Source organism: Vespula vulgaris, chromosome 9 (genome assembly GCF_905475345.1).
Source record: "Vespula vulgaris chromosome 9, iyVesVulg1.1, whole genome shotgun sequence".
NCBI lineage: Eukaryota > Metazoa > Arthropoda > Insecta > Hymenoptera > Vespidae > Vespula > Vespula vulgaris.
Window position 1 is genome coordinate 7,572,501 of NC_066594.1, and position 15,036 is coordinate 7,587,536.

General features: G+C 35.3%; 1 protein-coding gene across 11 annotated transcripts in view; it reads left to right on the plus strand.

Moving 5' to 3' along the window:
• Positions 1–15,036, plus strand: part of LOC127066243 (acetylcholine receptor subunit alpha-type acr-16) — a 262,034-nt gene that overhangs the window by 192,311 nt on the left and 54,687 nt on the right. For 2 of the 11 annotated variants that reach the window (XM_050999735.1, XM_050999725.1), the window contains one exon: positions 11,348–11,434. The exons of the other annotated variants lie outside the window; for them this stretch is intronic. In XM_050999735.1, the coding sequence (XP_050855692.1) occupies positions 11,348–11,434 (87 nt within the window). The remainder of the gene's footprint in view (positions 1–11,347; positions 11,435–15,036) is intronic. 11 annotated transcript variants of the gene reach the window in all.

Consider the following 15,036-nt stretch of genomic DNA (forward strand, 5'->3'; position numbering starts at 1 on the left):
CCGAGATTTTGGCGAATACGCGATTTATCTGCGTAAAAGTCGAACGAGAGATATGTAACGTAAATGATTTCCGTCGAATCAAAATTCGATTCGCAAAGAAAAAAAATTGAAAAAACAAGAAAAGAAAAAGCAACAGTTTTTAAGAGACGCGAAGAAAAAAGTTTTGGTCTTAAGAAAGAAGCTTTTAATTTTTATTTTTGGAAATAGCAAATTACTTACATTCGACTTTGGCGGGAAAAGTAGCCATGCGTATATAAGTTACGCGTTTTAAGGGTACCGAAAGTATCATATATATATCAATAGTGAACTAAAAGTTTCTCTCTCAAGAAATCACAATCGAAAAGTTCTTACGTTAAGTTTCAGTACTTACGTTTCATAAGCTTATCTCAAAGTTTCATTCTTTCTTTCTTTCTTTCTTCCTTTTTTTTCTTTCTTTCTTTCTTTCTCTCTATCTTTCTCGAGCGAACGAGAATGAAGTGAGAGCATACGCGTGGGCCATCTCGCTTTTAAGTTTTCTATAAAAATAATAGTACCTACTCGTCATTAAAGTTTTCTTTTATTTTCGCGTATGTAAGTACTTACTTACTTACTTACTTACTTACGTACATATATACACAGATACATACAAACCGTAGACCGCATCTTTCTTATCTCCCTCGACAATTTTTCTATCTCTTTTACAGCTTTTTATATTTCTGTCTGTTTTCGTTTCTTCTTCTTTTTCTTTTCTACTTCCTAAACGCCCCGAAGGGTTTCTCTTAGAGCAATGATAATTCTCACGAATCTCACCATGTATTAAGATTCAAATATTTTTCTTCATCTTAGAAGGAATCAAAAAGCTTTGGGTAGGTAGATAGGTAGATACCACGAAATTCTCGTTTCCATTTTTCACGAAGGGTATTCCAGAAAGGCATAGATTTTCCAATTCCATTTTGGATATCGTATCTACCGAATGAGATTGTACGTTGGATAGAAAAAAAAAAAAAAAATAAAGAGAAGAGAATATAGGATCATTTATTCGATTCGATTCGATAAAAACATACGGTAAAATAGTTAACGAGATTTGATTCAAAAGTACAGAATCAAATTCGAACTATCGGCCATCTCGTTTTAATTCTAGAACAATATAGAATGGAATGTTTGGTAAAAAGGTAGATGAAAATCGATTGATTCGATCGAAGAAGAGAAAATAGGAGAAATAAAAGAAATAGAATAAAAACAAGAAGAAGAAGAAGAAGAAGAAGAAGAAGAAGAAGTGATTGATAGAAAAGTTTTCTTGACAAAATTTTGACTAACTTCGGGAGAATAATTTTTTATCGTTCGAAACCTATCCGTTATCGAAATCGCTTTGAAATTTATTCCGATAGAAAAAGGAGCAATCACGAAAAATAATGAATTTCAAATTGGAATCGACATCGGAAAGTCAATTAGAGGAAAGGCGCAATCGTGGAGGAGTGCAACGAAAGGGTCGATCGATTTCTTCGGGTGAAGTGTCTCTTCGTAGTTCGAAAGGTTTCGAGACGGTCCTCCATCGAGAAAGCATAGCTATGGTGGACGATAAACGGGTACTTCCCTTCCCAACCAAACAACGACCACTGAAATCGATCCTAATGGCCGCATAGATGTCTCCGTAATTTGGAGGCGTGACACTTCGCATGGATAGCTTGTGCGATGTGCGGTGTAGTAGGTTGCGGTGCAATGCGATGCGGTGCAGTGCGGTGTGGTGTGTTGCAGGTATAGATGCAAGTGCAAGTACAGGTGCAAGTGCAGGTGCAGTTGCAGGTACGAGTATAGGTGTAGGTGTAGGTATAGGTACGGTTCGATGTGCGGTGCACATAGATCGAACAATTTCACCGTTCGACAAGACTCTATCGATCGTGTATGTTTATATACATGGATACATATACATATATGTTTATGTATCTTTGTATGTGTGTATATGTATGTATGTATGTATGTATGTATGTATGTATGTAGGTTCGATTTCCCCCGTCACCTTTTCTCAATACACACGACATATCTCTATTTCTCTTATCACATCTACGAACATCTCAGCAGAGAGTTTCAGATATTTTCAAATCGCCGCCATCTTCATATTTTTCACATTTGTCGTTTTTTTCGTCATTTACCTTCGTTCATTTGTGCATATGTGTGTATGTGTCTGTGTACGATTCCTTGCTTTTTTGAAGCACGTCAGATGTCAACTGAAGGTGAAAAGGCATAAAAAAAGAAAAATAAACTGCAGCATCTGCAATATATATATATATATATCACATTTTGAATCTTGATGTAGCTGTAGGAGGAGATTGACAAGCTGAGAGTGACGTTGAAACGTAAGATAGGAGGAACTTGCTGTTAGTAAGGTATAAGAACTGATTTTCCTGAATTTTTATCGAAGAAACTGGAACGGTTGTTAGTAGGTTATCTTAAAAAAAAAAAGGATAGAAGGAGTGAGATAGAAACATGGACATATAGATAGATAGATAAATAGATAGATAGATAGATAGATAGATAGATAGATAGATAGATAGATAGACAGACAGAGATGAAGAAAGAGAGAGAGAGAGAGAGAGAGTTTAATCACTCGAAGAGAAGAAGAGGAAGATAGTAAATTCTTTGTAAAAAGTTGGCGAAGAACATTTCTACTCTCTCTCTCTCTCTCTCTCTCTCTCTCTCTCCCTCTCTCTCTCTCTCTCTCTCTTTCTCTCTCTTTCTCACTCCTTCTTTGTCTCTTACTCTCGTTCTTCTCATTTTCGACGACGTTCGTTTATTCTCCCCCATCTCTCCCCTTCTTCTTTTTCTCTTCCATAGGGAAAACCCCCTTTGGTCGCGTGTTCTTCGCGAATCTGCGGGCGACTACAGAGCTAGCAGGGCTTTAGTTAAAAAAAAAGTAAAATAGTAAGAAAAAAAAGAGAAAGAAAAAGAAAAGGACAAAAAAGTAAAGAAAGGGAAAGAAAGAAGAATAAAAAAATATATATATATAAAACCATGTGTCTTCACCGTGTCCCTTTGTGCTATCACCAATATATACACGCACACAGATTTACATGTATATGTATATACGTACATAATATACACGTGCACAGGTAACACTTTTCCATCGAACTGTTTCTTTCTTTCCTTCTTTCTTTCTTTCTTTCTCTTTCTCTCTCTCTCTCTCTCTCTCTCTCTCTCTCTCTCTCTCTCTCTCTTTCTCTCTCTCTCTCTCTCTCTTTCTCTCTTTCTTCTCTCTCTCTCTCTCTCTCTATCTCTGTCTCACTCTCTATTTATCTATCTATCTATTTATCTTTCTTTCTTTCTTTCTTTTTTTCTTTCTTTCTCCCACTTCCCTCTATCTTTTATTCTAGCTCTCTGCAAAAACAGAAGGTAAGTTCATCGACTCACGAATATTCGTGATAATGCTACGAATCAACGAAAGGGAATACGTCCCTTTTTATAAGGGACTCGCCTATCTACCATGAGACGCAGAATCTGTCAATTTTTTTGATGGATTGTTCTTCAAAAAAAAAGAAAAATATATATATATATTTATGAAAAAATAAATATATATATATATATATATATATATATATAAAAGAAGAAAAAAATATATATATATGATTCGAAAGAATTTAATAAAACAATTGTTACGATGTCAAAGTTTTTCGAACTACAAAATTACTTGCGAAGAGATTTTTGAAAAAAATATCGAAATAGAGAGCGTTGGCTACGTCTACATTGTTTTCGATTGCTCGAAAACTCGTGCATGCAAATTGGCTTTTTTACATTTTTTGCCTTGTTTCTTTTTTTTTCCTTTTTTTTTATGCAGCAGATTGCAGTGAGAATTTGAAAAAAAAAAAAAAAAAAAAAAAAGAAAAAGGAAAAAAAAGAAGATTATTGAGCAATCGAGTAGGTTAAATAACGCATGGTACGTGCCTTTTTTCGATATTAAAAGGATACTCTCCTGAGTTTCTATTTCTTTTTTTTCTTCTTTTCCTTTTCAATTAAAAAAAGAAAAGAAAAAAAAAGGAAAAGGAAGAGAAATAAGAAGAAGAAGAATTATGCGAAAAAAGAAAAAAAAAGGAAAACGAAAGAAAGCTCACTGCACGAGCTGGAAACGACGGGCGAGTCGATTGAAATTTTCCGAACGAATTTCGAAGCTCTCACTTCGAAATGCGATCTACTTCTTCGCGCTGTTTTTTTTTCCCATTTTTTTTTTTATCTTTTCTTTTCCATTCTATTTTCGATTAAATTCGATTTACTTTACGTTCGCGCTTAACACGAACGAGAGATAATTAATGACGTACAAAAGCGTAGGGAAAGGAAACGTGTAAAAACAGTGGAGAACGAGTAAAAAAAAAAAAGAAAAAAGAAAAAAGGAAAGAAACGAAAAATAAAAAAAAAATGAAAAAAGGAGAAAAGAAAAGGAAAAAGAAGAGCCAGTTTGGGGATAGACCGATTAGAGAGACTCCATTATAGGAGCTCGTTCGATAGGTCGTCTGAAACATACAACGTTTTATTTGTGAGAACGTTCAAAATGAAAGTTGTCGTTGCTTCCTAATAAAATATCGTTTCGTTTCGTTCGATTGGAATAAACGATTCGCAAACGATTTCGCAAGAGAAAGAAAGAAAGGAATGCAATCTTTTCTCTATACAAAAACTGTCGATTTTTAACTTGTCTTTCTCTCTCTCTTTCTCTCTCTTTTATTTTATTTCTTTTTTTTTTTTTTTAATTTCTTTCCCGAAACAATTATTACTTTATCCTTTCTTTCAAAGTTCTATGTCGAGCGATTATTCGATCTTAATCCACAATTAATTTTTAATCCTTTAATCTCCCTTTTTTGTTACATATATATATATATATATATATATATATATATATATATCTTATCCAGAAAATGTATCCTATTCCTTCGTTCAATCGATTTCTAACTCAAACGATTATTTAATTTCAATCTCCAATAAATTTCTCTTTAATTCCATTTATTTTTATACTGACCCTTGTAGTAAGTTCTTTCTCTCTCTCTCTCTCTCTTGTCTCATTTAAAGGACTCGTATATTTCGAGAGAAATCATCGGCCGATTAAGAAACTTTGGCTAACAAGTAAGTAAGCCAAGTAACTGCTCCATCGTTACGAACACCAAAGATTATCTTCGTAGATCCTTCTTTCCGGTTTCCGTCTTCAATTCTCTCCTCTCCTTCATTAACAGTTTCGTAGTCTAATTGAATTAATATAAAGAGGAAAAAAGAGAAAAAAGAAGACGAAGAAGAAGAAGAAGAAGAAGAAAAAAAAATCAAGGATTATATAACAGGAATGACGTCGAGTAGAGAAATTGGGTTTGGGTTATACATATATCTATACTTTAGATTACCTTCCTTTACCAATACCAATACGTTAACGTGTGCCAGTGGAAAAGTCTCCTCTCGTTTTCCTCCTCACGTTTCGACGGTAAGATTACCATTTTTCATATGAAAAAAAAAAGGTCCTTCGTAGTTCCGACGGACCTTTTAGTAAAGAGAGTACTCCTATCTCTTTCTCTCTCTCCCCTCTCTCTCTCTCTCTTTCTCTCATACTTTTTTTACAAACATCGCTCTTTGATAGTTTTTGAATAAAAGCGATTTCACGGATTCATCTTCATAGTTATTCTTATTCTTAAATTCGACCTTGTAAAAAGGTATCACCGAACGAAAAATTAAATCGTACAATTTTATAATCTTTTCACTCGAATAAAAAAAAAGTACAATGCTAGAATAGAAAAAGTTCGAAGTATTTTTCCATTTCGATAGAAATAAATTCGTATGAATTCGAAATACATAGATGTAGTATAACATATCTTGATATATCTCGAAAATCCTAAGAAGCTTTTTTAATAATCGCTTTGAAATCTTTTTTATCTTTTCTTTTTTCTTTTTTTTTTCCTTTTATAAAAGCCCGTTAAATCACCTAAAACGATTTCGTAAAATTAAACTTCCGGATAACGAGTCATTCCGGATAACGTCCATCCAACCATCCATCCATCCCTCTAACAACGCTCGTCTCGTCGCATCGTTACCTTTACTTTTTCTATCTTTAACGAGGCACGATTAACGAACTACCGGAATGAAATTAATTGGAAATATGTGTCGTTGTGATAACGTCGTCGTCGTCGTCTGCTCGATCACGCGAGTGTCTTTTTTCTTATTCTTTTTTTTTTCTTTTTTTTTTCCTCTCTACTTCTTCCATTTTTTTTTCTTCGTTGTTTTTCTTTTTTTTCCGACGAAAAGAAGTATCCTAAAAATTTCGTACGCAGAATGCTCTCGTTGGATTATAGTTATTGTCGTTCCGTGTCGTAATACTCGTCGTCGTCAACGACAACGACGACAACGACGACGACGACGACGACGATGATGGTAGCATCGAATGAAGAAACTTTTTTCACTTTGCTTCGGTCTGCCATTTTCGGCGAAAATTTCATCAGAACTTTGACGATAACCATTGACCTACGTCGTCGTCGCTCGGCTTCGCCACGTCTCTTTCACTATTATTTTTTCTATTTCTTTCTTTCTTTCTTTCTTTCTTTTTTTTTTACTTTTTCCTCTTTCTTTTTCTTCTTTTACTTTTTTTTTATCTTCTCTTCCATCTCTCCTCTTCTTTTTTATCTCCTCAACCTCGTCGTTCCTTTTGCGGTACTATACTAAAAGGAGTACGAAGAAGAAGAAGATAAAGATGAAGATGAAAAAGAAATCGAAGTGCGCGTCGTTTCGAGAAAAATTTAATGTCACTCTTGTGCGATATATTAAATGCTTTTTCAAAGCACTCTCTCTTTCTCTTTTTTCTCTTTTTACTAAATTCATTTATCTTCGATCGCAGCATCTTTACATTCACGCTCGATGAAACAATAACAATTTCATTTCTACTCGTTCCTATCGTCAATTTTAACGAGATAGGAGTATCGGTCACTCGGTTTTTCTTTTCTATAATTCTACGAACGTAGAAAATTTACAAATCGACTTACAATGAACGTAAAGATACCGTTGGAAATGAAAGAGAAAGAAAAATGAAGAAGGAAGGAGGATGACTATGAAGATGAAGAAGAAGAATTCGTGAGAATAATATTTTTTATCGCGGATTCCAAAAGGCTAAACTAAACGATTCGAACGGAACGGATGAAACGAAGCGAATCGCGGTTTACTTCTGACTTTATCAAGGGATTCGATGGATTTCCATAAACGAACTGGGTTCCGGTACGATCACGTTCTCGCCCATATGGAAATTTGCATTCTCGCTATTCCTCCTTGTTATTCCACCTCCTCCTCCTCTTCCTCTTCCTCTTCCTCTTCCTTCTATTCCTTCACCTCGTTCTCCATCATGGCGAAGGGGCAATAACGGATGAAAGGAAAGGAAAAAAAAAGCAAAGAAAAGAAAAGAAAAAAAAAGCAATCGAAACGTTCTACGACTTTTTATGTGCATAACATTTCCCACGCACTTCTCTTTCTCTCTTTCTCTCTCTCTTTCTCTCTCTCTCTCTTTCTCTTTCTTTTTTTTTCACTTTCTAGTACAGATATATAGCTCGACCTTATGTAAAATGACGCGAAATTGAAACGTAGAAACGACGGTAGGAAGGGATTGGCGTTTTTATTATTGTCGGAATATCGTCGTCGAGCGGGAGGATATTATCGACATTAAAAAGTAAAAAAAAAAAATGAAAGAAAAAAGAACGAGCGAGAGAGAGAGAGAGAGAGAGAGAGAGAAACCTTGGACCGAGTCGTTTGTCGTTCGTTAAAAAAAAAAGAAAAAGAAAAAAGAAAAATAGAAAGAAAGAAAGAAAGAGAAAGAATAAGAGAAAAAAAGAAAAAGAAAGAAAAAGTAAAAAGAAAAATGTATTGTAATCTAAAAATCTGCCTTTCTCTCGTAGTAGTACATCGTTATCGGTAATCGTCTTGACTCGATTTTTCGACGTATCGACGATATTCTATCTAATCGAAAAGAGAGAAAGAGAGATGGTCGGTGGTGGGGGAGGATGAGAGGAGAGGAATAAAAGAGAAAGAGAAAAGAAAAAACTAGGGCCAGTACTCTCCGGTGTCGCGAAAAACGGAAAACGGATACGTTTAGCTAGTGGAACATTCTCGACACTTTATTGCTTTCTCCTTTTTCCTATCGTTATCCAACTCGAATGACTTTTCTCGTATCGTTGGAGAAAGATTATACACTGATACACAGACACAAACGTACACACACAGAGATCTATACGTATACATGCAAAGGTTAACAGTCGTTGTCGAACTATCGAAAGGAGAATCGAGAGCAAAGCTAGCACGACGTTTAAAAATTTCGTTGGACTCTCTTCCTCTCTCTCTCTCTCTTTCTTTTTAGTGAAGGACAATATATAGAAAACGATTTTCCATAGCGACACATGACAACGTTAAAACGTAGAAAGTGGTGGCACGTGCCGAATGTATATAATACATATAACTTCCGTCGAATCCAACGATAGCCGTGTTTCGAACGTTTCGTTTGTCCCTTCCTCCGTCCTCTTGTCCCTTCGTCCATCCTTCCGATTTGTTCGTTTCGTATATCGAAATTCTATAGACTAGAAAGGTAATAGTCGACGACGATATACATATGTACCAACGTTTAAAAGCCATCATCGTTTCGATGTCCACTCCAGAACGACAACGGCAATGACAACGACAACGACGACGACCAAGTTCTCTCTCTCTCTCTCTTTATTTTTTTGTCTCTCTCTCTCTCTCTCTTTCTCTCTCTCTATGATTCGATACGTCGTTGAAGAGTTCACGTTTGAAAGTGGACCCTATGTATCTCTACGAGTAATCTCGTGTTCTAGTCATAGATATTCGATTCTCTCTCTCTCTCTCTCTCTCTCTTTTATTTTTTTTAATCTTTCTTTTTTTTTTTTATTTATTTCTTTTGTTCCTTTCATCTCGCTATCTATCCCTTGCTATTTATCCATCTCGAACGAACGATAGTATCGAATAAGGGATCATAATTATCGTTCCAAGGGCGGAAAATCGATTTCCTCGTGAATTTCAATCTCTCGTCGAATTTAATCCCTTAGTTAACGACTTTTTCTTATCCTCTCTTCTCTCTCTCTCTCATTCTACTTTTTCTTCTGCTTCTACTTCTTCTCCTTCTTCTCTCTTTCTTTTTTCTTTGAGTTACCTTATTTAAAACGAATGAACTCTTTCCGTTCGATTCCATTCTACTGTTAATGTCGCGAAAAGTATGTTCTTCCTATATCGTCCTAGTATCGACAAATATTTGGTCGCGAGCGTCCTTTTCACATGCACGTTTTCTACTCGAAAGGCGTCTCTCTCTCTCTCTCTCTCTCTCTTCTTTGCGCTACATACTCGTACAAACGTTCGGAAATAAACATTTGCTTAACGTTCGGAAAAGCTTCGAAACGTTCGATGCGTGAATAGACATCGGAAAAGTTAAAAAGAGAGAGAGAACGACGAAGAAAAATATATATATACGTGTATATATATATATATATATATATATATATATATATATATATATATATAGGAAGAGAGAGAGAGAGAGAGAGAGAGAGTACTTTGGAAAATGCTTTTCACCAGAATGAGATACGTTTTTTCTCGTGACGGTTCATTTCCACGGACGTAGTACTTTTCTCGATTTGTCGATTCGTTAACGACAAAGCTACCTGCTTCGAGTGTCCTTCGAGCTTTTTGAAAAGCTCTCTAGTCCGATACCGTGAAAATATTCACTCGCGTTTTTACGAGTATCTACATATACTTAACTCTTTGAATTCGTTCCTTCGAGAAATTTCGATTTACGACATATTTCCTTCTAGAAAAAAAAAAAATACAAAAATACAAAATACAAAAATAAGAAGAGAAAGAAAGAAAAAAACAAAATAGATCGTCATAAATATTTCCATTTTTTTTTTTCCCCCAATCGGTCGTATCCGATTGCGGAAGAATGATCAAAAATTGAGAACAAAAAAATAAGAAAAAAGAGAAAGAAAGAGAGAAAGAAAGAGAAGGAATTAATAAATAATTGACACAAATATCTCGACGTCGTACTTACATGTGTCTGATCATATACGATTATATGTAATATATAAAGAAGAAAAAAAGAAATGTAAAAGTATATCGTACAAAAACCGATTAACGACCTCAAACGTCATCCGTTATCACGTAATTTCCTTTTATTTATTATATACCCTTCCTATTTCTTTGTCTGATCCTCTATATGTTCATCCGGACAAATAGCACGTTTCCATCTTTTAACACGTGCAAGAGTAATGTCTCTTGGTACCAGTATATGAAATAATCCCGGAAACGTCAAAAGCAACGTTTGTTTCTTTTTGAACGTATTAATCGCGTTGCACTCGCGACCGCTTGAGAGCAACCAGATGAAAGAAAGAAAAACGAAAGATCTCTGAAGCTAGGAAACAAAGAAGCCAGTAGGTTTTTTCCTCTAATGAGGAAACGTTTCTTTCCTTTCGAGTTTGCCCTTTCTTCTTCTTCTTTTCTTCCTTCTTCCTTCTTCTTCCTTTCTTTATTTTTATTATTTTTTTTCTTCTTTCTTTTTCTCTTTTTCCCTTTCCTTTACTTTTCTCTATCTCGTTTACCTCAAAGATATTGATTTAACTCGCGCGTACCAGTCAAAAGTAATTATCATTCCTTTCTTCTTTTATGTAATTCGGTTAAAATTATTTCTCGAAGATCGACTCGATCGCTCGATCCAACGTTCGTCTTCTTCTTCTTCTTCTTTTTTTCTCTTTCGATATCATTTTCTCTTTTTCTTTCTTTCTCTTTTTTTTTTTTCTTTATTTTTCGATCATAGAAATCACATCATAGAAAATACACATACACGCACGCGTTTATAATTAATTTATTTATACCTTCCCCGAAGAAATAGTTCGATTTATGACATGCACATATGAATGGCATCAATCTGTAAGAAAATTAAATGTCGTTTGCATGTGCATTGTCACTTTTAATCGATCTATTTCTACTTCTATTTTTCTCTCACTCTTTCTCTCTCTCTCTCTCTTTCGATTTTCCTTCTTTTCAGACGAAGAAAAAAGAAATCCCTAAACTGGCTTAAAAATTTACTCGTTGTCTAATGTCTTTGACGTTCGATAACTCGTCGAAACGAATCGATCGAAACGAAAGGATTATTATACTTTATTAAAACGGACGCGTTTCATCGTCCTGTGAAGGATGTGATTATCTGAATAATTATAAACAGGGGAGAAAAGTAGTAGGAATCGTCGAAGCTCGCGATAGTCGCCTTGGTTTTTACGCTCGTAAGAGTGTAAAAAGCAAATAACGGCGTACTTTTTGGACTCTGATAAAAACGGAGTACACTGAGCACGATTGGCTGCGATTGTTTCAGGAGTGACCATCTTGCTATCGCTGACGGTGTTCCTGAATCTCGTTGCCGAGACCCTACCCCAGGTCTCCGACGCTATACCCCTGTTAGGTACAAATCGACTTTTTACAATCAATCAACGAATTATAGTAAAAAAAAAAAAAGAAAGAAAAAAAGACAAAAATAGAGAGAGAAAAAAACACACGTAAATAAACAAACGAATAAATAAACAATCCAAAAATAAACGGCGTTTCTCGATACTTGTCACGGACGATGCGCGTGTTCCCGTTGTTTCCCGAGAAAAGAAGAGACATCAGATTATTGTTTTTTTTTTTTTTATTTTTAACTGATTAATTAATCCTGTGATTACATCCTCGTCGTTTTTATAAGAAATCGTTCTTCTTTTCTTTTTTTTCGTTTAATCAACCGATGATACATCGACTTATTAATTAGAAATAACTTTTGTATGAATAATACAAGATCCAACTTCTCTATCATACTTTTGTAAAATAATTGAGAACGAGTTGAAAGGAGCGAAAGAAATTTTACGTTTGCTAAGAGCGAGAATATTGATCGAAGGGTGATAGATAGAACAGAAGAAGAAAAAAAAAAGCAAAAAGGACAAAAAAGAAAAAGAACCGATTGGAAATTCGCGTAAAGGTGCGAAACATTGAAAAGGCAATTTCGTTTTTCTGTCTTCATGTCCAGGGAACGAAATGTCGCGTCCTCTCGTCGAGGGACGCACAAATCGTCGAAGCGAAACTTTGGAAAACTACCAGTTGCTTCTTTATCGAATTGTTCCGAGCGAGTGGCCTCTCCTACTCGCTGGACACGCTTCTGTTCCTCCTATCTACCCTGAGGGATATGGAAGGAGAAACAAAAGTTACAATTTTTCCTTTCAAAAGACGATATCACCGACAATTACATTCGGATAAAACGAAAGGTATTATATTCGAATTTAATCGTCCTGCGAATTTCCTTTTATTCTGAATTTTCCTCTTTTCAACGAGGATTCGTTTCTTATTTTCGTAAAAGAAAAAAAAAAAAAAAAAAAAGAAAAATACAAGAAAAATGAAGAAAGAAGAAAGAAAGAGAAAAAAAAAGAAAGAAAATTCCTTACGCCGTTTTCCTGAGAAATTGAGAAGATAGATGAAAAATAGAAAAAGAAAGGAACGAGGTAAAAAAAAAAAAAGAAAACAACGTCCTTCGACGTTGTTACGTAGCTATTCGGGAACGGTGTACTTATACTTACTTTCTTTTCGACGATGCCTCAAACTTTTACGAACGTAAGACGTTATCCGTGAAAACTCAAGAAAAGAGTTCGGCAGGAAAGTTCAAAGGAGACGGCTGACTCTTCTCTCGCCGGAAATTTGAGTTAATCACGTTGGGAAACGTTACTACTACGCCATTACTACTACTACTACTACTACTACTACTCTACTACTACTACTATTACCAGTATTACGTCGGTTGGAAAATGCGATTCTTTTAACGTCTTGGCCCTTTCCAAAACTCTAACGAGAATTTTATGAGAATCTTTTATCACTCTCGCTATCTCTTTCTCTCTTTCTCTCTCTCTCCCTTTTTTCATATTACATCACTGTTTTTTTTTTTTTTAAAGACTATTCGAACGGCAATAAAAAATTTTGTATATCGACAAAATACGACGAGTTTACAATGTCCCATGGTTATTTATTCTTTAAAATCGTCGTTGCTAGTAGACGAGAGTTAAAATCTGCAATGGAAGAGATTGGAAAGGAAAGCACTGGATAGAGTTATTCGTTTTTCCGAAGAGAAGAGTTCGCTAGATTCAACGCGTTTCCCAACTTGCTCGAATTTAATTGAATAAGTTCGAAGCTCGAATACGAGACGACGAATAGGATAGAGAAAGAAAGAGAAAGAAAGAGAGAGAAAGAAAGAAAGAAAGAGACAGAGAAAAAAAAACTACGTTTCTCTCTCTCTCTCTCTCTCTCTCTCTCTCTCTCTCTGGCACAGTTGTCCTCGTCGAGAGTGATTTGGAGCAATACACACGCAACTAGAAATCGATTAACCCTGACACGTTTCTCTCCTATCTCTCTTACATCCTTACATCCAACTTTGACTCGCCGCGAGGTGCGTTGAAATCGAATTACATTTACGGACGACGTAGAAATTGACGGTTGAGAAAATTCGTCGGACTCCTATTTGGTATTTCCTAGATCTTTAGATACGACACGAGATCTTTTCGATATACTCGATTTTCCAAATTTTCTTTCGGCAAAAGTATAACGACGTTTTTTCTTATTATCCCTCGACTCCTTCGAGAAACAAAAATAGAAGATAAAAAAAAATAAATAAGTAAATATAACAATAAAGAAGAGGAATAAAACGAAGTGCGATTCATCCGATTAAAAGTCGCGTCTCTTTTTTTCCTCCATTTTATTTTATATTTTTATTTATTCTTCATTATTATTATTATTATTATTATTTTATATATATATATATATATATATATATATATATATATATAAAATATTAATAACTTTCAATATTCGCTTTAATTAACCATTTTTCCCTTATTTCCCGTAACAGAATCCCCATCTTATTACTTTCCGCTTGAAAAAGTTTCTTTCAAGAAGCCGAATCTTCGACGGTCCATGATTTTTCAACCGTGAAGGATTCATTTACGTGTTACTATACGGCTAGTCGTCCCACGGGAACACCGAAGGACCTGTCGATTTTCTTCGTTCTGTATCCGTCCTCCTCCTTCTCCTCCTCCTCCCTAGTGCTCCTCTTATTTACCCTTTTCTTTCTGAACCATCCATTTCAAGCTTGGAAGGCCGTCAGCTTGGATTTATCGGCGATCGTACTAAATTAAAACTTGTCCTGCTATTTCTTTGAATGTTCTCTTCTTGTCAATTTCTTTCCATCTCTCTCTTTCTCTCTCTCTCTCTCTCTGTCTCTTTTCCTCTTTTTCTATCTTTAAAACTGTTATAACGAATTTCAATCGACATCGAAGTTTACCATTAAAAAGATTCGACGTATGGAATTGTCAACTCGTAAAAAGAAAAAGAAAGAAAGAAAAAAAGAACGACGAAAATAATTAACAACGAAGATCAAAAGATCGGTGTGACTTAAAATTCGATATGTTTCGACCATTCGAAAACGAATATAACAGTTTCGAACGATTTCCTAACGAAAACCTATCTCTTTCTTGACATTATTAAAATCGTTAGAGAATAACGTAACCCTTTCTCTCTCTTTCTCTCTATCTCTCCGTATCTCTTTCCTTCTTACACATACACATACATATACACAGATACACTTTCTACAGCTTCCCTAAGGACAGTATATTTTTTTCTCCTTTACAACGCGATTGAGTTAATCGATAATTTAATCGTCGAGGAAGATAAAAGACACTTTCTCTCTCCCTCTCTCTCACTCACTCACTCACTCACTCGCTCTTACACATTTACACATCTACAGTGAACTCTTTAGGACGTAAACGCAGGAAAAGAGACTATAGTAGTGGCGTTGTTTAAAGAGGAAAGATAAAGACAGAGAGAGAGAGAGAGAGAGAACGATGGAACGCGTATGCGCTAGAATGGCAAGTCGATTGTAAGTTAGTAAAGTGCATGCTAATTAACGAGGTTGGACCTTGTGCACGCGTGGGGCAAGTTCAAAACGTATGTAACAGACTAAAAGAGGAAAAGAGAAAGAGAGAGAGAGAGAGA